The following is a 27,362-nucleotide window of genomic DNA, read 5'->3' on the forward strand; positions in this document are numbered from 1 at the left end:
CAGGGCCAACAGAAAGCCCTCAGGCCCTCTTGCGACTGGTCACAGAGCAGAAGCCCAGCGCCAGTCCTGGCCATGCACTTCTAGGTGAGCGTATAACCAGCAGGAGAGGGGCCTGGCCCCGTGGGGCGTGGGCACTCGGGGGTCTGAGCTCAGCTATCCCCCCCGCCACTCTGGCCCAGCTGTCCCATGCTAGAAAGCGGCAGGGAAGGGCGAAGGGGCGGTCTGCCCACTGCAGCTGTGGCGGCTGTTCCTGGAGACCGTCCTGCCGTGGCCCGGGGAGCCATTGCCCCCTCTGTGTCCTTCCACGCGGCGAGTGGGCCACCCTGCGAGTGTCCCCTGGTGCCGGGCGCAGCTGCATTGGCTCACTCGCCTGGGGAAGGGGGTCTCTGGCTGTTAGAACCACATCCCCCTGATGGTCTCAGTGGGTCCACACGTGGCTCTACAGGCACACATGCAGGCAGGGAGATGCTTATGCACACGCACACACACACACGTGTGCACACATGACTCACTGGGCCTCTCTGGACGCTCCCCGTGCTGCATTTCCTGTGTGCTGCACTTGGGTCCTGCAGCTAACTGGTGTGGGCAGAGGCTTGGGGCAGGCCTCTCCCCCACAGCCCTCCTCCCCCTCCCGCCAGCACCCTACACCCTCCCCCTAGCATCCTCACACCCGTCCCCCCCACCCCCCCCCCGCACCCTGACACCGTCACTCCCCCCAATACCCCCCCCTCCCCCGGCACCCTGATACCCTCCCCCCCACTTCCCCCGCACCCTGTCACCCCGATACCCTCCCCCCCACTTCCCCCGCACCCTGTCACCCCGATACCCTCCCCCCCACTTCCCCCGCACCCTGTCACCCCGATACCCTCCCCCCCACTTCCCCCGCACCCTGTCACCCCGATACCCTCCCCCCCACTTCCCCCGCACCCTGTCACCCCGATACCCTCCCCCCCACTTCCCCCGCACCCTGTCACCCCGATACCCTCCCCCCCACTTCCCCCGCACCCTGTCACCCCGATACCCTCCCCCCCACTTCCCCCGCACCCTGTCACCCCGATACCCTCCCCCCCACTTCCCCCGCACCCTGTCACCCCGATACCCTCCCCCCCACTTCCCCCGCACCCTGTCACCCCGATACCCTCCCCCCCACTTCCCCCGCACCCTGTCACCCCGATACCCTCCCCCCCACTTCCCCCGCACCCTGTCACCCCGATACCCTCCCCCCCACTTCCCCCGCACCCTGTCACCCCGATACCCTCCCCCCCACTTCCCCCGCACCCTGTCACCCCGTCTTCCCCACCGTCATTCTCACCCCCCCATGGCACCTCCCACACCTTAATTGTCTGTGGCCCCGTCTGTCGCCCGCACCGGCTAAGAGGGCAAGGCCGGTTCTTCGTCCTGGCAGCCCTACATCTGGGCCTGGCGCACGGACGGCTGCAAGTATTTGTTGAAATAATGAGCGACAACAATTTTAATTAGTTAATTTGAGTTTAGATTGCAGATTAGAATCTTTAAAAAGGTTTATTAGACCAAATACTTTCTCGGTAGACATGAATTTGTAGGCGCGGTCGCTCCGGTGGCTCTTGAGGGAACTCAGACGTCCTTTGCAGGACCCGTGGGGTAACTGTGCGGGGGGGGATCCACCTGGTTACTTGTAAGTCGTCTCTTAATCCTTAATAACAGGAAATCTGATATTAGACTAATCTCTTCATCTGCTCAGGCCCACGCTGAAGGCGCCGGAGCGAACTCAGAGCTGGTGTTCTCCTGCCGAACCTTGCAGGTGTGAGTGTGTCTGTGAGTGTGTGTGTGTGTGTATGTGTGTGAACATGTATGCGTGGGTGTGTAGTGAGAGTGTGCTGTGTGGTGTGAGTGTACAGTGCGTGAGTGTGTGTGTGTGTATGTGTGTGAGTATGTATGTGTGTATAATGTACGAATGCAGAGTGTGGTATGTGTGTATTGTGTGAACATGTATGTGTGTAATGTGTGTGGTGTGCATAGTAGAGTGTGTAGCGTGTAGTGTGTATGTAGTCAGAGTGTGTAGTGTGTGAGCATGTGTACGTGTATGTAGTGTGTGACTGGTGTGAGGGTGTGTGTGAGCGTGTCTGTGAGTGTGTCAGAGCGTGTGTCTATGAGAGCGTGACAGAGGCATGGTGAGGAAGAGGGGCAGGGCCTGGAGGCTCTAGCCGTGCATACAGCAGGTGCTCAGTGCACAGCCAGGTGGCCTTTGGGGGTGGGGAGCAGAGGTGAGACCCGCTGGCCTTGAGGGAGTGGGGCTCACAGGTAGGGGTGGGGAGCCCCAGGTGGACCCGGCTGCGTCTCCGCGAACACTGCTCCCGGCCGGGTCCTGAGCTGTGGCCCTGGGAGGTCCCTGCCCACTAGAGCTCCCTGAGAGCAGAGTCCCATGGATTGTCATGGTGCGGAAGGCCACCGTGGTTCCCTGTTCTCCCCTTTCTGGGGGTCACTGCTCTGGTTCCAGCCCGTTCCCAAGACCACTGGGCCGCGTGTTCACCTGGGATTGTGCGGAGCCCGCCGAGCCCCCACCCCAGGCGCAGATGTGGCTGGCAGGGGATGGGGAGCCGGCTCAGCTGCCCGACCTGGGGACGCTCAGACGCAGGGCGTGCCGTGAAGCCAGAGTGTCGGCCGGCCTGGTGGGATTTTCGGCTTCCCTGGAGGTGTTCCCTCCCCTCAAGGCTCCCCTGACCCCGAGCCCGACTCCGAGCCTGACCCCGAGCCCGACTCCGAGCCTGACCCCGAGCCTGACTCCGAGCCTGACCCTGAGGCTGACCCCGAGCCTGACCCGGAGCTCTCCGCCCGTGCCACCTGCTCCCACGCCGGCCTCACCCGTCCAGACGGAGCTCCGAGTCTTCCTTGCATCTGACCGCTCGCCGCCTTCCGACCAGGCCTCCAGCTCATTAATTTCAGGGGCAGGGAGTTGGGGGGCCGCTAACAAAGGCGGCAGAGGGGGACCCACCGAGCGACCGAAGAGGAGGAGGGGGGCTTGTCTCCCGCCAGAAACACATGCGAGGTGGGAGGGGCGTCTTTGTCCTGCTCCGTGAATCCGGGAGACGAATGTCCCCCTGTGGGTGGAGGGAAGGAGCCCCGAAAGGAGTAATTAAGAGACTCAGCAGCAGAAGCCCACGTGGGGCGTGATGAGGGCGGGAAGGAAGGAGCCGGAGACTCGGGGTCCCCGGAGCATGGGCGGGACTCCGCTCCCTCGCCCTCCGCCGGCCTTCCCAAACCACCGCGTCCCACCCCACTAATGTCACGCTCAAGCAGACTCTTGAAATTTAGGATAGGAATTTCCTTAGCAAATATTTAACCAGAAGAAAAAAAAAAAATCCTTGCTTTTCTGTGCTCAGCACTTGGGATGTAAGTTGCAAATTAATAGACGTCTGGGCCAATATTTGATCTTTTCTCCAAAAGAAAATGATTTGTCGGCTCTTCACTCGGCTGGAGGGCAGGGCCCCGGCAGCAGCAGAGAAGACGGGCTGCTGTTGGTGGGAGGCTTTCCGCGCCCCCCACCCCGAGGGCGGGTGGCCAGGCGGCTGTTGGGTCCCCCAGGCAGCATGTGGCGGGGTCCCAGCAAGCACTCAGGGCAGCATCTCCCACGGGGAGGGGGCGCTGTGAGCGGTACCCACCTCCCACCCCGGGCCTGGCCAGAGCCCGTGTGGCAGGGAGTGCGGCCATGGGGGGGGCGGGTGCTGCTGCTTCTGTGGGAGGGCACTTGCCCTCTGCCCCACAGGGGGCCTGGCTGGCCTCCACCTTCTGACTTGGGGAGCTAACCCATCAGGGGTCAGGGGTCTACTATAGCCTCTCAGGGCTATTTGCATTTCAAAAGAGGTGCCAGTAAAATTCTTCTGGAAGGGACTTCAGGGCCCCAGAGCAGGGAGACATTCGGGGATACAGAGCGTGGCCCGTCTAGTCCCTGTCAGATGCTGTGCAGTCTCTTAAGGATGGTGAAGCCCACGGCGGGCAGCAGCTACCCTAGGCTGGGCAGGACGGGTGGGGGGGCCCCGTGCCCTGCAGGGGCTGAGCTGCTGGCGGAGGGAGAGCCGTGTATATTCCAGCTGCCCTGGCCAGCTCCCCGCCACCTCAGGGAGCCCACCAGCACCTCTGTTTCTCTTCCCCCTTTCCCCGGACTCTGGACTGAAGGGCCTCAGAGGCTCTTTCCCACAGGGGCATCAGAGCTGGGCCGGGTCTGGAGCCCACAGGGGCATCAGAGCTGGGCCGGGGTGTGGGAGCCTGGGGAGTTCTGACCTCTGTCTGGCTCTGGGCTCCCTGTGCTCATTGTCCTTACCTGGAAGCAGAGGAAGGAGCGTCTGATGCTGTCGGTCCCACTTGCCTTTGTTGCTGCACATTTGCTCTTGAATAGGTACAAATTATTGGTATTAGACATCCTTACAGCTCCCTCTCCTCATTAAGCCTCCGCAGTTAATAATTATTTTCTCTCTGTAAAGTGTTGGTGTGAAGCAGCGGGTAGACACGGGCAGGCTGCCAGGCCGCCTCCCTGTGCCATGGCAGGAGGACTGTAACCTGCATCCCCATCACTGAAGGCCGTGGGCCCCGGGCGCACCCCTGAGCCTCTCTGGGCCCCACGTCTCTCACCTCCGGGGGGTGGGAGCCCTCACAGATCTCTGGGAGCAGGAGACCCCATCACCCTGGTTTTCCTGGAGAGGAAACTGAGGCACGGGAGATTTGGGAGCCTGCCCAAAGTCACCGGGGTGAGTGGCAGAACAGGGTTGTCTCAACAGTGTGTCTGTGAGGGCCAGGCAGATGCATGGGGCCCTTCCTGACCAGCTTTTTGTGACCCAGGTGTCACACGGCGGCGCTCTGCCCTCCTCTGCTGGTTGACACCGTCCCAAGCCCACCTGAGCTCCAGAGGAAAGGAACCCAGGTCTCACCTGTCGCTGGACGGTCGTCGCAGCACCTGTGGTCATTTTTTTAAACCACCACGCTCTTGAAGCCATCGAGCCCCAGACAGGGACAACTTCATGTCCTTCCTAAGCGTCCTGTCTCTGGGCACAGTGTCCCCGTTCAAGCCGGAAACCCTTCCGCCTCGTTCCTTTGTGTGAAATCCTCCACGCCACCCCACTGCCATCTAAAGAATTTTTCTCGTTTGGGAAGAGTTCAGACATGACGTGGAGGTGGGATAAAATGTGTGCGTATGTGGTATAAAGGACAGCAGCGAATGCGTGTTCCGTTTTTGCGGGTTCTGTGGCTATGTGCGGCCATATACACACCGTATTCGGGATTTGAAATCCCAGAACCCTCTGATCCCACAGGTTTCGGATAAAGGGTTCTGGACCGGTCCCATTCTGTTCTGGCCATTTCCCACCAGCAGGGAACAAGCCGTCCGTCTCCGCTTGTCCTTGTCATCACCTGTTGGTGCCTGGTGGCTTCTTAATTTTTGCCAGTCTGGTGGGTATAAGATTGTACTTCATTGTGGTTTCAGTTTGCTTTTCTCAGATTACTACTACTCAGATTACTACTACTACATTGATCATCTTTTTTTTATTATTTTTTTTAACCTATTTCAGGGTCAAATATGCTCCAGTTTGTGGCTTGTCTCTTTGTTCATTTTTATAATGAGGTTCTTGGCAAAGTGCTTGTATTTACTGTCAAAATTATACATTTTCCTTTTAGGTTAGTGTTTTATAGGTCTTAAGAAATCCTTACCGATCTCAAGATCATACATGTAATTTTGCAGGATCTCTTCTGAAATTGGTTTTACCTTCACATTTAAGTTTTTAACTCCCTGGGATTTAGTTCTGCATTCGGTGTGAGGTAGGGATACAACTTCATCTTGTTCTCCATATAAATGAGCGATGGTCTCCGGACCCTTTATGGGGTAGTTCCACGCTCCCCACTGTCCGTCCACTTGTCAGGTTTTCATGTGCATGTGGGTCTGTCCTGGGCTCTCTGCTGTCCACAGGTCTGTTGGTTTGCTCCATGCTATACTCTGGCTCCTGTAGATGAAGACAGGTCCTGCCTCTCGTAGACCTTGTCCCCTCCCTTCTTCACGAGTGCCCTGGCTGTTCCTGGCCTGCCCATCTTCCGTGTAGATTCGTCTGGGAAGGACCCTGTGGGGCTTCTGGTGGGAATGGCCTTGCATCGGCAGATCAATTTCAGGAGCTACCTTTCCTACCGTGGCTCCCCATATCCGTCTTTGTCCGTAGTTCTTTATCTGTGTCAACAATCCTTTGCATCTGTCTGTTCTTATTTATAAAGGGCGTTTGTGTCCTTTATTAGATTTATTTTTTTTTTCAAAAAAAGAGTTTAGTTATTTATTGTAGAGAGAGGGAGGGAGGGAGCACGTACAGGCACGTGCGCATGAGCGGGGCAGGGCAGGGCGGAGGGAGAGAGAGACTCTCAGGCAGACTCCACACTCCGCAGGGACCCCGGCGCTCCATCCTATGAACTGAGGTCACGAGCTGAGCTGAAATCAAGAGTCGGACGCGTAACCGACTGAGCCACCCCGGCGCCCGTGTTACTAGATTTATCCTTAAGTGTGTTGTATTTTGGTGCTATTATAAAAGATAAATTAAAAATTGCATCTTACGAGACTGGCGTAAGGAAGTGCGTGTGGTTTCTGTGCGCCGCTCCTCTCTCCAGCGGCCGTGCTGAGTGCCCCTGTGCCTTCGGACAGTTGTGGAGCCTTCGGGGTTTTCTAGGCGGACAGTCATATTTGTGAATAATGAAGTTGTGTCTTCCTCTTTTCCATTCATTCGTTCATTCGTCATATCATTCATTCTTTCCCCTGCGCTGGCCTTGGCCTCCGGTCCAGTCTGGGGTGGCGTGCTGATGGGGAGCACCACGGCTGAGAGCGGAGTTGGCTGTTGGGTTTTCGTGGACGCCCTTCATTGGCTTAAGGAAGTCTCTTCTGTTTGCCAAGAGTCTTTATTTCAGAGGGTTGCAGAATTTTATTGAAGCTTTTCCTCTACTCATTGGGGTGCACATGTGTTCTCTAACAAAGGTGGTCTGCCATGGCACCCTTTTTCCAGTGCTGAATTCCCGAGATCAGCCCAGTTTGGTCTGGAAAGTTCTCCTTTCTCATATATTGTTATGTTTGCTTGACCGTTTCCTTTCTCAAGGAGGCGCTGCATCGTGTGCAGGAGAGACTTGGCGGTCATTCTTCCCTCACGCGCTCCTTGTCTGATGTTTGGCGTCACGGCTGCAGTAACCTCACAAAACATGGTCGTAGTGTTCTGTTCCCACTGCCACAAATGGCTGTGGACTTGGCAGCTTGAGACAAACCCAGATTTGTTCTCCTGCAGTTTAGGAGTTGAAGGTCCTTCGTGGACCTCCCTGGGGTGGAACTGAGGTGCGGCAGGGCTGTGCTCCTTCTCAAAGCCCCGGGAGAGCCAGTTTGCCGGCACCGGAGTTCCTGGGCGCATGGCTGCCTCCTCCCTCTTCACGCCATGGGGCGTCTCCCTGAGTCCGCTCTGTCCACGGCTCCTCCTTCTTGGCCACCCCCTCTCTCCTTGTGAGGGCCCGGGGATTGCACTGGGTGCACCTGGCAAGTCCGAGCTGCCCCCTATTTAAGGTCTCTCGTTGACCAGCGACCTTAACCTTCGCCACGTAGCCTAGCATTCTGACAGGTTCCGGGCTTTCGGACCAAGCCCCTTGCATAGGAGGCATGATTGTGGCTGCCATACGTTGCCTTGGTAAGATTTATGAAAGTGCCAAGGGACAGCAAGAAGTGCCCTGCCCACCTGCTCCTTGGGGCCACCCCCAGGGTCCATGTCTCCTGCCCACAGGCCACCTTGTCTCCTGCTTCCTTCGACCCCCTGGAAGATTGTGGGCAGTCGGTGGTCAGAGGACGTTTTCCCCCCAAGACAAGGCACCTGGCTATGGAGCGTGAGGCCTCTAGAGCCAGGCCCAGGTTGCGGTTCCCCACCGCCCTGGGCAGCTGCTATGGGCATCCTGCTCCGGAGGGGCTGCAAGGCTCGGGGCTTGGGGCACCTTAAACTTGGTCACCCGTGGCTCCCAGGGACAGTCCAAATTTCAAAGGCACTGCTGGTGACATTCCCCAGTGTGTTGGGCAGCTAGAAACTTGCATTATTAAACGATGCTAAGAGAGCATTCTTCAACTAATACGCGCAGCTCCAGCCAGGGGAGGAGCAGAGGAGGAGGAAGGGCACGTGTGGATTCTCACCCGGTTACCACCTGCAGGGAGGCCGAGGGCCACCGGGCACTCTGACCGTCTGGGTGGCTGGAGGAGGAGCTCGAGCTGGGGTCTCCCTGGCTGGGTGGTGGATGCGACAGAGCCTGGGACGTTCCAGACTATCCTTCCCAAGTCTGTGGGCCGGTGGTGGGCCGGTGGTCTGTGCGGGTCCCTGGGCTCCGTGACCAGCAGGCTGGGCTGCACTGGTGGGTTTGTTAGTAATCTTGTCTTTAAGGTTCTCTTGGGCCGACGGCCGCTTCCTGACGTGTCCAGGGCAGGAGAATATGGGGGGGCCCCCGTGCGGGTATCGGGAGCCACATTGTCTCGCTGGAGGGTGTCGTTGGAGAGCAGGGAAGGCTTACTGGCTCTTGGAGATCGTTTTGGTTCATGGGGCCCCTACATCGCTGCTTCTGTCCTGGGCCCAAAACCACTTGTTTCAGGCCTGGGTGACCACCGTGCATCCCAGCCAGGGGTTCAGTGCGGCTGGACTTCTAGATCCTGTCCAGCGGACATTCTTACAGATCGTGTGGTCGGTCCTTGGCACGAAGCAGGGACAACAAGTGTTTCCTGGGGAAACTCTCCACGTGATTCCGATGAAGCCCGAGGCATCTCACCACTGCTGTGGACCACCCCGCCGTGAGGCTCCTCTTTCGATCCTGGGTTAGCTCGGTCCCGGCAGTAACCCAGCGCTTCCATGGCGGAGGGCTCCGTCCAGCCGCCGGGCCTGCAGCGGCCGCCCCGCTTCTCCAGGTCCGCACGGTCCTTTGCTCATCCCCGACTCTCTCCACGGCATGGCTCTAGGGAACCGTTCTTAAAATGCCTTTTAAAATATCTGTTCCCCTTCGGATGACATCACGCCATAGAAAGCAGATTTTTATGACACTTAACTCCTTTTTCCTTTTGTTTTCCACGGAGGTGAAATCGGCACAGCACGGAAGGGTCCGTTTGGGAGCGCTCTGCCCGCCGTCCGCGCAGGTGCCCTCCCTTGCCCCGGTCCGAGCATCCCGTCGGCCCAGAGGAGGCCCGCGCCCGCCAGCACTCACTGCGCTCCCTTGGCAACCCCGCGTTCCGCGTCTGCTACCGTGGACCCGCCTGCTCGGGACGTTCCACATAAACCCGTCATACAACACGTGGCCTTTTCTGCCTTTTCCACTGTGTTGGAGGCGCAGCAGTGCGGTAGCCTGGATCTGCTCTCGTGCCCGTTGGGGCCGAACAGTGTCGCAGGGCAGGGATGGCCCACACTGGGCTTCCCCGCTCCTCTGCTGACGGACGCTTGGTTCCGCTTTTTGGCTCTTGGACTCTCACTGTGACTCGTGTGCAGGTTTTTTTTGTTTTTTAAGATTTCATTTATTTATTTGAGTGGGAGTGAGCACGAGCGGGGGAGGGGCAGAGGGGGAGGGGAGGCAGGCTCCCCGCTGAGCAGGGGCCCGACGTGGGACTCGATCCCAGGACCCTGAGATCATGAGCTGAGCCGAAGGAAGAGGTCCAACCGACTGAGCCACCCAGGCGCCCCTCGCGTGCAGGTTTCCTGTGTAGATTTACGTTTTCGAGTCTTTTGAATTCTGCCAGGGAGTGGCATTCCAGGTCTTCTGTTAATTCTGTTTAACTCCTTGAGGCTCCAACCCTTAACTTGTAACTGGAAGTTCTTTATCTTGACAAGAACGTGTTTGCTCGGGGTCTCAGCGCTCTGCTTCTGTGGCCCGGGCTTCCCCGGGGAGTCTGTTACGATGTCGTCTTCTAGAGGGTTCCATCAGCACAGACTTGGTGAGCGAGGTCAGTGTTGGGGGGGGGTGGTGAGCAGGGAGTGGTCGGCCGGTTGTGGGCCCACAGATGGGCTGGGCCGAAGGAGGGGCCGGGGAAGGGGTGTAGGTGGGGGGCCCGAGGTCACTTCAGGTGAAGGAAGAGTGGGCTGGGGGTCGCCCGTGGTTAGCGGGGACGGTGCACGCTGTGACCGGAGGCTGGGCTTGGAGCCCTGCAGGAGTGTGGCTGCCCCCAAGGTGGGGGTCCAGTGATGAGCACCGGTGGCTGTGGGGGAGGCCTGGGGGTGCTGGCAGGGCAGGGGCTGTGAAGACCTGCCTCCAGCATTTGGAGGGAAGGGTCCAGGGGTGGATTTATAGGGTGAGGAGGACTGGGATTGCAGAGGAGAGACCCAGGGGGTGGGCTTCCCCAGGGGGTCATGAGTGGCCCTCTCTCTCTGTTGTTAGGCCAAGGTCGCAGGCACATGGGGAGGGAAGAGGGGGCCGCTGGCTCTGCCCTCTTTGACCCTCGGCCCCTGGCACCAAGCAGAGGTGCGTCGGCACCTTCAGTGCCTTGCAAGGTCACTGCTAGGTAAACCCCGGGGCGTGTTGGGAGCACGCGTGAGCGGCGTCCAGGTGTTGGTGGACGCTTGAGGGCCCCTCCCCCGTGGACAGAGCAGGGGCGCGGATCTTCCCTGGCGGAGTGCCCGTGTGTCTGACTCTGACGTTTGCCCCACTGTCCCCCATCACGTGTGTCACCCTGTTCCCATGAAGTGAGCCCACGCCCAGAGATGCAGGTTCTGGGTTTGGCTTTTGCTGCTACAAGAAGAAACCAGATGCCGTCCCGGTAGCAGATGGAAACGACCTGCCTGTGGTCTGCCCTCAGTCTGGCCTCAGAGAAACAGCAACCGCCTCCCGCCCCCCAGAGAGGAACTGAAATCCATTTCAGACCCAACCCCGCCCCAGCAGGCCCTCCCTACCTGTGGTGAGGCTGTGGGCCGGGACAGGATGAGGGACAAGCGAGCAGCCTTTGTCTCAAACCGGCTAGACGGCAAACGGCGCCCTGGGGATTCAGCCACTGCCGGCATCCCGGGCTGTGCCTTTCAGGCCTGGCAGGGCGTTGCCAGACCCTGGGGTGCACTGGGGTGAGGTGGCAGAGACGCATGGCAAGTGGCCTTGTCCCCTCCTGGCACCGGCTTGGTCTTTAGCTGGCTGTCCCCGAGTCCCCAGGCGATCAGAAACTGCTGTCTCCTCCCTTGTGGGCTTGGCAGACCCTCCTAGGTCAGGTCGACAGCCGTCTGGGCCCTTCACCCCCCGTCCGTCGGACTGGAACCCATTCTGGGTGGGCCTGCCGCCTGCTGCCGAGTAGCCTCGGCTGGGCTTGTCCGTCAGCCCCTCCGTCCCTCAGGGTCCTCATCTGTGGAGGGCCTGCAGGGGTGTCCCTCGCAGGCCGTGACAAAGGTGGAAGTGACGGTGCCGGGGAGGATGTTGGCCGGAGCCTGTGCTTGGGCCACACTGTGAGAATCTGGATCTGTCCCCTATGGTGAGCACAGGGGCCAGCGGCCTTGACCCATGTGCCTCCGGACCCTTGCCTCCCCCCACACGCTGCATTTCCATCTGTCCCGGGTTGACTAGCAGGCCCTCAAGTTCATGTTCACCTGGAACCGGGTTATTTGGAGACAGGGTCTGTACAGATGTGATCACAGTAAAGCTTTGGGATGAGCTCATCCTGCATTGGAGTGGGCCCCGACCCGACGACTGTGTCCTTTTAAGAGGGGAATTTGGACACAGACACACATGGGGAGGAGGCCCCCAGATGGCCAGGCAGAGACTGGAGAGAGGTACCCGCAAGCTAAGGGTTGCCAGCAGCTGCCTGCCCCGGGGAGAGAGCTGTGGGACAGACTCTCCGTCAGAGCTCCAGGTGGAACCACGCTGGGACGCCTGATCTCAGACTTCGGGCCTCCAGACCAAGAGGATGAACGCTGCCTAAGCCGCCCAGGCTGTGTGCTTTGTTATGGCAGCCCCAGGACACTGACGCGCCCTCTTGCCCATGATGGGCCAGGCCTTGCCTCTGTTTTGCTGCCTTTTTTTTCAAAGACTATATTTATTTATTTTGAGAGAGAGAGAGAGAGAGAGTGAGCGCACATGAGGGGGAGGAGCAGAGGGAGAGGGAGAAGCAGACTCCCCGCTGAGCAGGGAGCCTGGTGTGGGACTGGATCCCAGGACCCGAGGATCATGAACCAAGCTGAAGACAGATGCTTAACTGACTGAGCTGCCCAGGTGCCCTCTTCTTTGTTTTTTGTGCCGAGAAGGTGTTTCCTCTCCAACCGAGACGACCACCATTCCTCCAGGACACCCACCTTCCTGCCGCCTTCTGGGGTCGCATTGGCACCACGCCTTACCAATGTGGCTCTGTCCCCTGCGGGCTCCCGGCTCCTTGGAGGCTGCAGTGGGACCTCTCCCTGCAGTGCCCCAGGGGTGGGCTCCCCACCAGGGACAAGGTCGTGGGATGGCCTCTGTGAAGACCCACGGAGCAAACCTTCACTCGTAGTATCTGTGGCTCTGCGGGAAGCACCTGCTGGTGGATGTCCCGCCACCATGGTGGGACTGTTCTGTCTCTCTCTTCCTGTGACCTGGGGACAGCGAGGTGACTCACCTTGCTGAAGAAAGCAGTGGAAATCGCACTGGCCTGATTTGGGGCACCTCCAAGCTGGTTTGTGGCCCTTGCTTGTGGGCAGAGCCCCAGGGGAGCTCCGCGTCTCCTAGAATGAAAATGGGCTCTTCAGGGATAAACGCTGTATGAAGTAAAATGGTGCAGGAAGGTCTAGAGGGGAAAGTAAAAGTCACCTAAGTAGCAGCAAAGTGACAGCACTCCTCCGAACTGTCAAGGTCACCAAAGCAAGGGCCATCTGGGAAGCTGTCCCAGCAGGGCAGAGCTAGAGGACGTGACGGCTGGCGTGTGAGGTCCTCGAAGGGGTCCTGGACCAGGACAAGGGCAGCAGGGAAAACTAGGGAACTAACGTGATTCTGTCCATGATAGGGGGACACGGTGCTGAGTATGTACTGTCTCGCGACACTTCTGTAAAACTGTCCATGATAGGGGGACACGGCGCTGAGTATGTGGAGGCTCCGTACTGTCTCGCGACACTTCTGTAAAACTGACACTGTGCTCAGGTAAACGCGCATCGAAGACAAACAGGGACACGAGCAGGACCCGTCACCCTCGCAGGTCTTCGTTTACTTGCCGATAGCTCTAGGGCTCTGCACAAACGCGTGTTCTTGTCTGTGGGAAGAAGCAGCTCACTCTTCCCCTAGCATCACATCGTCAGATCTGCCTCACTGTCACCCTCTGTTGTGGTGGGGACACACAGCGCCCCATGTTGGGGACAGCCGCAGTGTTTCCGTGGCCCCCGAGGATGGGCAGTCGGGCGTGTGCCTGTGGAGGCCCAGAGATCCCGCCCAAGTGACCCAGGTTCAAAGCGAAGCCATCATCTCCACAGGACCTGGGGTGTCCGGGATGATCGCGGGTCTGAAGGAGGTTGACGGTCAGAGTCCTGGCAAGAGGGATGCTCTGTTTTCTTGCGCGTCCGACCTGAGTTAATGTGTCGGTGCTTTGTCCCCGAGTGGAGCGGTCTGTCCCTGGAATGCAGCTCCCTGTTCCCGGGCGTTCCTCCATGCAGTGCCCTCCCGGCAGCCTACAGGACGGCGGTGGAGATGACAAGGGTGTTTCCTAACAGCTGGCATCGGGAAGCAGGCACACACTACCCTGTATCCTGTATTATTATCATGGGAAGAAGGAAAGAAAGACAGACATCACCAAAAAATTAGCTTACGTGGCACACTGAGACCCAGATCTGTGTGTGTGATGTCCGTCTTGGGGTTAAAGAGATGCCAGTGCAAACCCTCGTTTTTCCCTGCCCCTCCCTCCTTGCGTGCCCCCTCCCATGAAGGTTTATCTGGCCACTTCGGAGTGCCAGCAGCTGGTACAGCAGGAATGAGACCTGAAGGTTCTCAGTCCTCATGGGCTCCCAGGGGAGACACGTACACACAGTCCGGTCGGGCCCCTCCTGAGCAGGAGAGTGGGGGTGTGGCAGAGTGTGGATGGGGGAACATGGGGGGTCCCTGTGACGGGACCCAGATGACTGAGGGAGTACCCTCCAGCCGGCAAGGAGGTCGCACGCTGGGCAGAAGATAAGGTGTGCAAAAGCCCTGGGGCAGTGAGGGGCGCCCAGGTGGCTCAGTGGGTTAAAGCCTCTGCCTTCGGCTCAGGTCATGATCTCAGGGTCCTGGGATTGAGCCCCACATCGGGCTCTTTGCTCAGCGGGGAGCCTGCTTCCTCCTCTCTCTCTGCCTGCCTCCCTGCCTATTTGTGATCTCTGTCTGTCAAATAAATAAATAAATAAATAAATAAGTAAATATATTCGTTTTAAAGAAAAAAGGCCCTGGGGCAGGGAGATCACATAGGACCCCCAGATGTTGTACGAAGTGTGGGTTTTATTCTGGAAGCCACTGGGGGCCCCGGGGCCTGGCGGGATGAGGTGGGCGTTTTGGGATGCCTGTGCGAGGACCATGGTGGGAGGAAACCGAGGCAGCTCCAGGTCAGCCCACATTCCGGGGAGGGGCACGGCCTGTGTGGGGGGAGGGAAGGAAGGGACCGTGTCCTGCCACAACGTGCTTCTTGCCTTAATTTACTTCTGACTTGGCGGCCCCAGGCCCTTTGAATGTGAGCTCCCAACTCCGCTCCGTTGTGGCTCTGAAGAGGTTGTAGGCGGAGTGTGCCCTTCCCTTGCGGGCTCTCCACACCGAGGTGACGCCGGGCCTGCTTCCACTTTCTAAATTTGGCCCTGCTGGGTTTTCGTGAGGACGAGCTGGACCAGTGGCGGAGCGCCCCGTGCCCGTGCTCCTGAGCCGGGCTGCTGTCAGTGGGGCGCACACGGGGCCCCCTCCAGCTGTGAAGTGGGGGATGCCGGTTTTCTCTGCATCTGAGGATCTCGGGTCTGCCGTGGCCATCAGACGAGGTACCCAGAAATACTGCGACTCGGGGACACTTATGTTTTTCTTGTTGGGACAAGTTTGGTGACTCAGGTCCCTCCCGAAGGGGCGTGTGGTGCTCCAGTGGCCGAGAGAAACATTCCCAGTGTCCACAAGCTTCGGTGCGTCTGTCCCAAGTGATTTGGGGCTTTGTGGGGACTGTGCTAGGGCCACAGGGACAAGGTGGCCCCCGGGTTTCGCCGTGTGACTTGCCTTCTCAGTCATCCTGGTTTTCCAGAAACAAGTGGGGAAGGGTCCCTGCGTGGCTCCTGTGCTCTGGGGAAGCACCCCAAGGCTGCGAGTTACGAGCGGGTAGGAGGGGTCCCCCCAGGGCTCCCTGGCTTACACAGATGTCTCTGTGCCCCACGGAGCTGGCGGTGCACTCGTGAGGGGCACCGGCTGGAGCACGTTGGGGGAGTAGACGGGAGGATTGGGCACAGCTGCAGGGACGGAGAAACCAAGCCGGGCCAGAAGGGTGTGAACCTGCCAGGTTTTTCTCAGGGACCCCTAGCACATTGGGGGTGAGGCCTGGGAGGCAGGTGAAGGCCCCCTGGGCATGGCAGCTGCGCCTGTCCGGGTGCTGGGGAGGCTAATGGTACCAGCCTAGAGCTACGCTGGGAGAGCCCCCGTGGCCGGCCCTCGGACAGCTCCGCTGAGGCTGGGCTCAGAACCGATGCTGTGCTCAACAGCGTAACCCGGATGTTGCGCCCTCTCTGGCCTCACAGCCCTACCTACCTCGACGCGGGGCTCGCTTACCTCTGTCGGCGCGGGTGCACCTCGTCTCGTGTGTGTCTTTCTAAAGCAGCATTTGCTGAGCGTCTCCTCCGTGCGGGGCTCGTAGGGAAGCATAGAGTAGAGCCAAGGGAAGACGCGCCGTCTGCGTGGTGCAGACCAGGGTCGACCTGGACAGCGCCCTCCTGGACACTGTGGGGTCTGAGCTGGGCGGGGCTGGGTGGGATCAGAGTGGGGTCTGTCTTCTAGTGTCTGGAACAGCTACAGAGGTGGCAGATGGGGCTCGGTGTCCCCATGGGTCTGGAGCAAAGCGTATGAGGTGGGGGGCTCGGGCGGCACGGGGCTGGGTTGTGGGTGGTCCTGGGATGTCCTGCTGAGCGGTTGGGGGGCCCATGGGGTTCCTTTGAGCAAGACAGACTCCGTGGGAGCCGTGCTTTGGGAGGCCGGGTGTGGGGGGAGAACGGGGGCTGGGAGCAGGGGTCAAGGGGTGGTCACTGGCGGGGCGGGACGTGGGGCTTGGGGAGGCTTGGGCTCGCCTCTGCCACACTGAGTGCATCCGAGGCTGTTTCCAGGTGGGACTGGAGGGGCCCAGGACTTCGAGTGACCCCGACCCCCTGTGTCCACAGATGGCGTCCACAGCGTGGCCGCGCTCTGCACCCTACGGGTCACCATCATCACGGACGACATGCTGACCAACAGCATCACCGTCCGCCTGGAGAACATGTCGCAGGAGAAGTTCCTCTCCCCGCTGCTGTCCCTGTTCGTGGAAGGCGTGGCCACGGTGCTGTCCACCACCAAGGACGACGTCTTCGTCTTCAACATCCAGAACGACACGGACGTCAGCGCCAACATCCTGAACGTGACCTTCTCGGCCTTGCTTCCCGGCGGCGTCCGCGACAAGTTCTTCCCGTCGGAGGACCTGCAGGAGCAGATCTACCTGAATCGGACGCTGCTGACGGCCGTGTCTGCCCAGCGCGTGCTGCCCTTCGACGACAACATCTGCCTGCGCGAGCCCTGCGAGAACTACATGAAGTGCGTGTCGGTGCTCAAGTTCGACAGCTCGGCGCCCTTCATCAGCTCCACCACCGTGCTCTTCCGGCCCATCCACCCCATCACCGGGCTGCGCTGCCGCTGCCCGCCCGGCTTCACGGGCGACTACTGCGAGACGGAGATCGACCTCTGCTACTCCAGCCCCTGCGGCGCCCACGGCCGCTGCCACAGCCGCGAGGGCGGCTACACCTGCGAGTGTCTGGAGGACTTCACGGGTACGTGGGCTCCTGGGGAGGCGGGGGCGGCCCGGGGGGCGGGCGGCGGCCTCGCCATGATGGGGGGGGGGCCGGCATCTCCTTCGTGACACGCAGGCAGGCGGCAGGTTTCCTGCCAAATGCCCCGAGGTTGCTGTGGACCCCGCGTGATTGGACTCACCCTCTTTTTTTTTTTTTTTTAATTAAGATTTTATTTATTTGTCAGAAAGAGAGAGAGCACGAGCAGGGGGAGGTAGAGAGTAAGGCAGGCGTCCCGCTGAGCAGGGAGTTCGATCCCAGGATCCTGAGAGCATGGCCTGAGCTGAAGGCAGACGTTAATGGACTGAGCCCCCCAGGTGCCCCCGGAGTCACCCTCTTGGTGAGGAAGATGATAGAGCGAGGGCCACCTAAAAACCCGCACCCGTGACGTGGCATGCGCTGCTCTAAGTGGCTTCAAACCGGAAGGGCTTGATTCTGGCTTTCAGGTTAATTGGTCCTTGTGCGTACTGTCCCTGGGGAAGCCGGGAATCCTTTGGGTTGGAGAGACGGGGCTCGTTGTTCACGCCCTGTTGTCCCCGTGGAGATGACTCATCTTCACCTTGAAGGGGCTCCTGCCTGGAGACGTCCTGGCCAGGTGCAAGGATGCATCTGCCTCTGCTCCAGCGGCAGCTGACGATTATTTCTGGAAACACGGAGGCCGAGCAGTACAGAAATGCACGACCTTGCCTTGGCCTTCCATCGCAGGTCACGTAAGATTTTGGCCCGTTTGAGAGAGACATTTCCGGGGGCCCGGCGGTGAGCAGCCTGGCGTTCGGGAAGGCTGTCTGGGATCCCGTGGGACCTCACGCGTGCCGGCGGGGGCGTCGTGATTCCCGTGCGGACCGTGGCCTCGGCTGTGCTGTTCGGAATCCACAGCTGAGACGTCGTCGGCGGCTCGTGTGGGACAGGACACAGTTCTCGGGCTTAGAGCAGGGATGTAGGGTATTAGTGGCTGTTTATGAAGCAGGGAGAGAGTGGGGTGGGGGGCACGGAGCGAGACGGCGGCTGTTCACGCGCTCTGCATCGGAAGAGGAGGGAGGGGCTGTTGGCAGCCGGGGGAGATGGGGTGCACGCCCCGGCTTGCTGGGTCTGAGCCCCGGACTGGCCGCAATCCAGCGGTGCGGCGAGAAAGGCACCTGATTGCCGGCCCCGTGTCTTCCCCTCCCCCGCCTGTCTGGGGCGGGCTGTCCGTCTGTCTGTCCCGCTGGGGCCCGGAGGTGTCTCCCCCACTGTCTCCCTGAGTTGTAGCCCTGAACTCCTGCCTATGCCGGGGCATGGTGGTGAGCGGGGAAGGAAGGCTAAGGAGACCCCTGGGCCCCTGCTTCCTGGACGATGTAGCTGGGGCTCTGGTCGTGCTGCGAGGCCAGGACCGAGCTCCCGTCTCCCTGGCTTCTCCCTGCCCCGAGCTGCCGTGGGAGCTCCGTGGAGCTTCGCCGCGTGGTGGTGGCAGGTGCCCGCCTCTCCTTCCCTGTTCGCTGCGGTGAGCCGGCCTCTCGGCCTCTTATGCGGTGGCTGACAGGCAGCGGCTGGTGATGCGGCAGCCCCCCCTCCCCCCCGTGAGCTGCCGTCCCCTGTCCCCTCCCCTGCACGTGGCCTCAGCCGGGAGAGTGCTTCCTCCTGTGACTCCTGCTTCTGATGGAGAAGCTGTGGCCCCGGATGCTGGGGTGCTCTGGGGACGCAGCTGGTGTACAGTTACTCCCTTGCTCCGTGAGTATTAACTGAGTGCCTACTGCTCGCCTACCCAGTGCCCACATCAGACTTGCCCCTGCCCAGCTGGGTGCGCCACCCATGGTTGTCTGCGCAGCTGGCCCTCTTTGGGGTCAAGACAGGTGGCGATGGGGACCAGGAAGGGGACAGCCCCTCAGGCAGCCTCCACATGCTGGCGGAGGCCTCGGGTGGGGTCTGGTTGGTCCCGGAGACCAACTTCACCTTGGGGGCCACAGGAGGCCTGGGTTCCAGAGGTCCTGGATGTAAGCGTGGGGCTTTGTCTGGGCGGGGAAAACCGGACCTGTGGACCCTTGATTCCCTCCTAAGAGGGCTCGAGCCGCTGGGTGGATGGGACGTTTTCATCACGGGAGTCATTGCTGGAGAAATAATGACCGCGAATGGCCCGGTGTGTCATCGCCAGGAGACCCACAGAGTGCCGCGAGGGGCAGGGGCGTCATTTGAGTGTCTCTGGCCCTAAAGTCATCACATGTGTTTCCCTCGGAGATGAGACAGGCTCAGCCTGATTGCTTTTCCTCGGTCCCCCTTCCTCGGGGTCTCCCGGGCTCCCTTTGAAGCTCTCCTTCTCTTGCGAGCGATAATTGCGCTCATTTGCTGGTGCTGAAGGCACGCCTGTCGTCGCGAGGGTTTTGTTACCTGCTCCCTGGTAAGCCGAGCCCCGGCCGCGGCGGGGAAGCTGGACTCGGCCCAAGGCCCCCGGAAGACCCCGGCTTCCTGTGTGCCGCCGTCGGACAGGAGATGGGCTGCGCGAAAGAGGGTGTCTGTTAATCTCAGGCAAGGCTCCTGAGTCTGGGCAGAATATCCCTGGCGGCTCTCCTGCGTTTTTCTTAAATCCGTGCTGGGCTCAGAGCCCCAGGGACGGGAGCACCGTTGTTGCAGGGGAGCCCGGCCCCGCTCCCGGAGGAGCAGACAGGATGGCGGACCATGCTGTGCACGCCTTCTCCTGGGTTCCTCCTGAGCCCCGCAGATGTCGCCCAACGAGCTGTCCCCTGCCCTGTGAAGGTTCTGGAAGGTTTCCCGACATCCTCGGTGCCGTGTTTATGGGTCAGTGGCTCTGCTGTCATGTTGGGTAGAGATTCCCTTATTTCTGTGCCTCTCAGGGCAGTGGTAACTTGCTGCTAACGGTCCTGAGCCTTCTGTGTGCTGTGCTGTTCTAGATGATTCCACATTTGGTATACCCCGAGTCCCCACGTTGGCAACAGGCCCTGTCTGTTAGTGGGGTGACTCAGGTGCAGAACGGAACAGTGTCTAGTGGTTCTGACTGGGGGGATTCTGCCCCCAGGGACATTTGGCGCTACCCGAGGACATTTTTCTTTTAAGATTTTATTGATTGATTTGAGAGAGAGTGAGAGGGAGAAAGCGTGAGCATGGAGGGCAGAGGGAGAGGGAGAATCCCAAGAAGACCCCGCACTGAGCGTGGAGCCCGACACGGGGTTCGATCCCACCACCCTGCTCGTGGTCTGAGCTGAAATCTGGAGAATGCTCAGTACAGTTCGCCACCCGGGTGCCCCCCCAGGGCATGTTTGGGGCAGGTGTGAGAACGCCCGGTGTGCTGCCCAGCGTCGCACGGCGCCCAGGACGGCCCCGCACAGAGCCATCCCGCTGGCCAGTGTGTGCTGGGGCAGGGGAGCCCACGGCTGCCGGCGGCACGGGGACCCAGGATGCCAGCCCAGTGCTCTGCTTCTGGGCTCTGGCTCGTCCACCCTCTGGACTCAGGGGTGGCACGGCCAGGCTGTGACCTGGCCCTTCTGGCAGGTGTGTCCCAGCTTCTTGTAGGAGGTGCCTCCCATGTGCAGTGCACGGAGGGTTCAACGTGCAGCACGATGACGGGTGCAGGAAGGGAAGTGATGCTGAGCAGGCCAGCCGCCCGGAGAGGCCACCCGCCCGCTGCCCGTGGGGCCGGCAGGATGCTCTTCCTTCCCAGAGACACTGGACCTGATTAAACCAGGGCCTGACTCCGAGTCCTGGTGTTGTGGTCTCTGTGTCTGTCCCTCCTCATTCCCTCCCCTGCTGACGCTCACCGACGGTGGCTGTGGCGGTGGCTTTGGCGGTGGCTGTGGCGGTGGCACGGACGGAGTGTACCAGCCTGGCCCTTGCCCCGTGTCTCTGACAGCCCCATGAGGTGTGGGACCATCGTCATCCAGTCTTCAGAACACCAAGTGGAGGAGCTGGGTGGGGGGCCTGGGGAGCTCCGTCCTGAGCTCCTGTGCTGCCCAGGCCAGGCTCGCCCACCCCCGCCCCTCCTCCCTGGGCTCACAGGACATAAACCCCTCGTGCCCCCCATGACTCATCAGCCAGCACAACCCGACAGTTGTGGCTCCATGTCCTGTCCCATCTCTCCAGCGCGCCTGGGAGACATTGCCCCTGGAGTGGGGGGGCCTCACCCTGCGTCTCCCGCCCCGCGAGCTGCTCTCTGCGGAGTGCCCCGAGAGGCCAGTGACAGGTGCGCTGGGTCACGTCCGTGCTGCTTAAGCCTTCCCAGGGCCCCGCTGCTCTCATGCATAGTCGGTGGCCCAGGTCCGCCGTGTCTCCAGTGGCCCTTCACTGGCCTTCCGGAGACACGGCTGCTGTCGCTGAGGACCGGCGCGGGAAGCGCACCTTCCCCCACGTCTGTGCCCTAGTCGCGGCCCCGACCCCCCGTCTGCCTGGTGCCACCTGCTCCCTCCTCGGTGCCGGGCACACAGAACCTGCTTAATCGGTACCTGCGCACAGGTGACGGGGTCTGGCCCGTTTGTCCGTGGAGGCCAGAGAAGACGTCCTAGGGGTTCTCCTGTATCGTGCTCAGAGCAGTGCCCTTGCTGCTTTTGTCACTGAGCTGGAGCGGGCAGGAGAGTCCCTTCTCGGGGGTGGGGGGTCACCAAGGTGTTTATGACTCTGCCCTGCTGGTGGGACGCCTGGCCAAGCGCGTGTTCTTGCCGCACAGCCGTGGGCCGACGCTCGCTCCCGGGCTTCTCACGCAGGAGTGTCTTCTTGTGGAGCCCTGCCAGGTGGTTTATGGTCCCAGGTGAACGTTGGGCCTCGGGGTGCATTCCTGAGAAGGCGGCAACTTTGATATCTCGGGGGGCGGGGTGGGGAGGGGGCAGGGTCTCCTGTGGAGGGAGGCCTGGCGGTGGCCACACCCAGACGGGGACCATCGGGGTGCCCCTCCGCTGTCGCCATGGCCAAGTCTTGTGCTTACGGTCCTGGTGACATTAGACCCCGAGAGCGCCTGACTGGACTCAGGGTGATTCAGCAAGTCCCAGAGACCAGCTCTGCCGCACAGCGGGAGGCCTGTGGCCCACCCCGGGCTTCGGCGTCCGGGCTGTGGACACGGCATGGTAGCGGGGGCTCTTCTGCTGACAGTTGGCCTGCTCTGGGGGTCAGTGGGTCAGTGGCCACTTAGGAGAGTCTCAGTGATGCTGGCTTTTTGTGCTAACCACTCCTGGGTGGAATGTCCCAGTTTTCCTGAGGGAGGGCCTTCTGGGGATCTGTCCTTGTGCTGGCACCCCCAGGGCCGGGGCCCAGACTATCCCCTGTGCTGACCCCCTCGGGCTGGGGGCCCTATCCCCTGTGGGGAGCTGTCCAGGACCAGGGCATTCTGAGAAAGTTCAAGGCCAAAGAAACTGTTAGTATAAAAACCTAATAACCTTTTCTGCTAAGAAAAACATTTAAAATCAATTCTGGCCCCTCTTGGATTATGTTGTTAGAAAAACGCACGTCACTCCAACCGCATGTTTTATCTTGAATTCTCTTGTCAGCGTCCAGACCCTGTGGTCATTACGTGACACATGAACGTGCGGCACGGTCCCAGGCCTGGACCCCGCGCCTCTGTGCCAGTGTCGGGGTGGGGAGCACCCACACAGCGCAGGTTTGGGGGCTCGCCAGCGCTGGCCGCGGTCCCCGCGGTTAGAGGCCCCCCCTCGGAGCCATCCGCGAGGCCGGTTTGGTCCTTAAACCGGAGGGTTCCTGGTTATTCAGAGTGAGAATCATGGCCTGGCCGGTCAGGAAACGCCTGAGCAGAACAGAGTTCGCCCTCGGGAAACGGTGCTTTTCGGGTGGTGGGCGCGCTGGGACCCCCTCTCCCGCCCTCTGGCTTTGGCTCTTTCTGCAGACCCCGGGGCAGCCGCTGGCCCTTTTTGGCCCGTTACCGCACAGCTGCGTGTCGCTGCCCTCCTGGGCGACTTTGTTCTCTTAGACTCGTGCACTGGGACTGCGGCGAGGGTAGATTGAGCCGGGAATCTCGTGTTCACGGAATTCGCAGTGTCCTCCAGTCCCGGCTGCGTGGCCGCGGGGGGCGAGGACGGTCGTCAGGCTGACCCCGCGCGCCCCGGTGGGCTCCTGTCAGCCCCCTGCAGGCGCCCACACGAAGGAGCCCTCGCCGGGGGGCTGGACGCCACAGAAACCGGTCATCTCACAGGCCCGCAGGCCCCAGTCCGGGACCGAGCAGGGCAGCCGCAGCCCTCCGGAGGCTCGAGGGGAGGCTCCTTCCTGCCTCTTCACTTCCGGTGCCTTGGGTGGCCCTCGGCGCTTGTCCCTGGTCCTGTCCCTGGCCCTCCCCCGGCGTGTGGGCTGGTCTGCGTCCCAGTGGCCGCTTGAAGGACTGTGGCGCTGAGGCTGGGGTCCTCCCTTGTCTAGTGTCATCTTGTTTTAACTTGATCGCGCCTGCAAGAGCCTGTTTCTGAATAAGGTCACGGCCGCAGGTGCCCGGGAGTTTCAGGAGTCGAGTGTATGGTTTGGGGGCGGGGAACACCATTCCACAGGCTTCGGGCTGCTGGTGATCAGCCGTGATGTCCCCCCCCTTGCCAGCCTGCTAGTCGGGCATCCGCTGGGGCCAGAGGACCCTCCTGGGCAGGTGCAGCCTCCTGCGGTTTGTTTCTCTCTTAGGGACCTCAGCCCGAGAGCCTCCCCGCCAGCCTCACGTGGCGGGCAGGTGAGCTGGCCGTGGGAACGGGCTGGCCAGGAGCGGAAGTGTAAACAGCATGTCCAACGTCCAGCGGTGAGCCACCAGCCCGGGGATGTGCCTCCTGCAGGCCCAAAGCCCCCCCGTGCTGTCACGCTGCGCCGTGGGAGGGGGACGTGGCTCTGGGCCCGCAGAGGCTGGGCTCACCCGGTCTCCCCTCAGCCAAGCTCCTGCAACAGCTACCTCAGGTCCACGAATGAGCGGGTTCAGTGGCTGTTCGCGGGTCTGTTCTCTTAGGGCTCCTCCGGGAGGCTGGGGGGAGGCTCTCCGTTTCCAGCGTCCGGCCTTGGCCTGAACTCCTCGGCTCCTTTCCCAGAGGGAGAAGGGGAGAGGGAGAGAAGCTGCCTCCTTGCTGAGCCGGAGCCCGACGCGGGGCACCATCTCACAACCCTGAGATCATGACGGGTCCTCGACCGACTGAGCCCCCCGGACGCCCCAGGACACGGACATCTTGGGGTCTCGGTCATTGTGTTGAGACACCCCTGCCCCCCCAGCAGCACCTGGTCCCCACTCAGCCCTCAGCAGACATCTGTGGCAGGCATGGGTGAGCAAGGCCTTTGCCGTGGCACCCCGTGGGGGTCGGCTGCACCCCCCCAACCCCGGTCTGGGCCCAGGGCCATCAGGAGATGCTGGGAAGTCTGGCTTGCGTCCCTGACCTGAGTTTGGCAACCCCAGACATCCCCAGGGAGAGTGGTTTCTGGTGGCATCCATTCCCCAGTGCCCACGGCTGAGACCTTTCCCCGGGGTGGACAGACACCCAGTGCTCTGCTGTGCCCCCCGTGGGGCTGGACGGTCAGGAAGGCAGGGCTCACCCGGAGCTGCCGGCCACAGCTGGAGCGGGGGAGGGTGTGTTAACCAGGGCTCTTGGACTCTTCTGCTGACTCCAAGCCACGAGTCAAGGAAATGGGTTCTTTCTGGACATCGATCTTTCCCGCCTCCTCAGCACCCCGTGGGAAGTGGAATTTGAACTGTGTAGGGGCCGAGCGGCTGTGTGTGGAGGACGGAGGTTTCCATCAGCATTCCAGCTGAGTTTGGACACGTTTGCTGTTTGAAAACTGGCTCGGTTTCCCTACAAACCGATAACGTAGGGGGGGAGCCCCCTTCCCAGCCTCGAGGCGCGCAGGGGCCAGCTCTCCCTTCCACCGCCAGGTTCTGCCCCGCGGCCAGGGTATCCTGCCCCGCCCTCCGCCCTCCGCCCTCCCCCAGCTCACCGCTCCGCCTGGGCGGGCCCTGCCTCTGTCCCCCTGGGGGCAGGGCCCCACCCGTCCCCACCCGTCCCCACCTGCACAGCCTCTCTTGAGGAGACCTCCTGCACCCAGCCTCCCTCCCACCGTCGGATGTCTCTGTGTCATTAGGACTAAATCATAGTCCTGTGTTGATGGTGTCATCTTGGAGATATCGCAGATGGACGCCCAGGCCACAAGGTGCCGCCCGGCCCTCCAGCACCCCCGCAGCACCTGGAGAGAGGCCGCTGCAGAGCCCCAGATGGGCGCACAGGGAGCCCTGAAGTTCCCACCAGGGGGACTGTGGCTTCTCAGGGTGTGGGTGTCCTCTGGGAAAGCTGTGTCCCGCCAGGACCAGGGGAGGTGGGCTGGGGCCCAAGCGGCCTGAGTGAGGACCCTCTCCCAGGCTGCGTCTCACTGTGGTCCTGACACACCTCCCAAGCGGCCGCTAACATCCTTCTGAGCCCACGCCCCGGGCCCGGCCCCTGACTCAGAAGGATCGTGACTTCGCTTCAGAGGTGTTGGAGGTGCCCTTGTTGAAGGGGCTGAGATGGGGATCTGGGCACTCGGTGCCGGTGGTCAGCTCCGTGGACCCCGGTCCCCATGGCATCCAGGGCCCTCTGGTTGGCCTCCCCCAATCCCCACCCCTAGTCTGCGCAGCTCAACTCAGTGAAGTTCACCTGAGTTATGTTCCTTCGGCGCCTCCTGGGTCCTCGGCCACTGGCAGCAAGGGCCACCACGAGGGCCTGGGGGTGCAGAGGGCACTTTGCCACCAGCAGCTCCTGGTCCCCTGAAGTTCACGTGCTGCAGCTTTCTCTGGAGGCCGGAATCTGGCGGGTGCCCTTGGTGTGACTCAGATTGGCTCCGGGGCTTCCCTGGGGGCCTTCCAGCGGCAGGAGTGCTTCTCACGGTTTTAGAGGCCAGAATTCTGGAATCAAGGTGTCACGTCCCTCCTGACGGCTCTGGGGAGGGTCCTCGTCTCCTGCAGCTCCCGGTAGCCTGGGTGGCCCTGGGCTAGGGGCCACACCCCTGGCGTCTGCCTTCGTGCTTGCACGTGTGGCAAGGACGTGGGATTGCTGGGGCTGCTGGTCCGAGGCGGCTCGATGTGACCGCATCTCTGCCGCGCAAGGCCGTGTTCACTGGTTCTGGTAATCAGGACGTGCACGTAACTTTCGGAAGCCTCTGTTACCTGCCCTCAGGGTTGCCTACTGCCTGTGCTCCCCACGGCCTTCTGGGCATGAGGAGGCAGAGGGTGGGGAGGGCAGCCCTTTCCTGAAGGGAGGGGTCCTCGGGTGCAGCGGGCCTGGGGCTGGCTGGGACTGGCTGGGCCCTGTGCCTGCTGGAGCCCTTCTGCTTTGAGCATGAGGCGTTTCAGACGCACACTGATCTTTCCGGTCAGCCGGGTTTCAGCCCTCCGGTGCACGGGTGACTCCAGTCAGTGGAGCTGTGGGTAAGCCCGACCCGTTTTTCTTTCCTGCTGGAATGCAGTTTTTTATTTATATTTTAAAAAATGGGTGTGTCGGGGTTCTGGGAAATTGCTCCAAAGACAATAATGAAGTCATTTGAGAAGGCCCAGAGAAGGCCCAACCCGGACGAGCCTGCAGTGGTCGGGGCTTCCGGCTGCCCCTTCCTCCCGGTGCGGGGCCCAGGCAGGGGGGCCGGCAGGTGTCTGTGCTCTTTGCAGAGGCCTTTTCTGGCAGCCTTGCCTCCTGGGGGAGGAGGCTCCAGGGCAGAGACAGTCACCGGGAGGTAAGAAAAGTCAAATAGCGGAGGGGGGAGTGGGAGCGGGCTGTGGGGGGGCGGGCGGATGAGGCCTGCAGTGAGCCAGCAGGAACAGCGGGCCGGGTGCTCAGCTGAGAACTTGACAGAATCCTCTCCTTCCGCCTTGACACCAGCCCCCGGCAGCCCCCTGGGGCTAGGGATCGCTCCGAGGCAATGCCCAGAAATCCTGCCTCCGGGGAGGGATTTACAGCTGGGGAAACTGAGGCACTGGTGGGGAGCCTGCTGGGGACAAGACAGCTCTGTCCCTGGCACCCATGCTGGGGGGGATTGCTGAGGCCCTGGGTGGGCGGAAGGAGGGAAGGGCCAGTTTTCCTGGGGTTTAAGCATCTCTAATGTCCCCTCCCCTTTTTCCAGAGACCCTGAAGCGTCGCCGGCCCCTTGCTCTCTGTGCTTCTCCTGGGAGTGAGGCTTCTGACACGAACCACACGTCTGGTTCTGTGGTTCTGTCCGTTTTGTTCAGCTGCAAGAACCTTTCGCGACCTGACCTCCGCTGTGAGGACGGGTCAGCGGGCTGGGATTGCCGTCAGGTTCCGCGTCCTTGTGTGCGAGGACGTGTCTCCAAAGCCATTTCATGTCGGAGCTGCTGGGCCCTGCGCCCTCTCCTGCCGCTCCGTCCTCCGCGGGCCTTACGGATCCGCCGCCCTGCCCCAGCGTCAGGCCTCAGGGTGCCTGGAGTGCGCCTCCCCTGGCGTGCCCTCCCCTTGCTGCCTTTGGAAACTATCATTTTTCTAGTTCGAAGCCCTTAGC

General features: G+C 61.2%; 1 protein-coding gene across 3 annotated transcripts in view; it reads left to right on the top strand.

The window, feature by feature from the left end:
* CELSR1 (cadherin EGF LAG seven-pass G-type receptor 1) overlaps positions 1-27,362 on the top strand; it is a 134,154-nt gene that overhangs the window by 37,628 nt on the left and 69,164 nt on the right. For 2 of the 3 annotated variants that reach the window (XM_032345902.1, XM_032345900.1), the window contains exon 2: positions 16,290-16,928. The exons of the other annotated variant lie outside the window; for it this stretch is intronic. In XM_032345902.1, the coding sequence (XP_032201793.1) occupies positions 16,290-16,928 (639 nt within the window). The remainder of the gene's footprint in view (positions 1-16,289; positions 16,929-27,362) is intronic. 3 annotated transcript variants of the gene reach the window in all.

The sequence above is a fragment of the Mustela erminea genome, chromosome 6 (genome assembly GCF_009829155.1).
Source record: "Mustela erminea isolate mMusErm1 chromosome 6, mMusErm1.Pri, whole genome shotgun sequence".
Taxonomy (NCBI): Eukaryota; Metazoa; Chordata; class Mammalia; order Carnivora; family Mustelidae; genus Mustela; species Mustela erminea.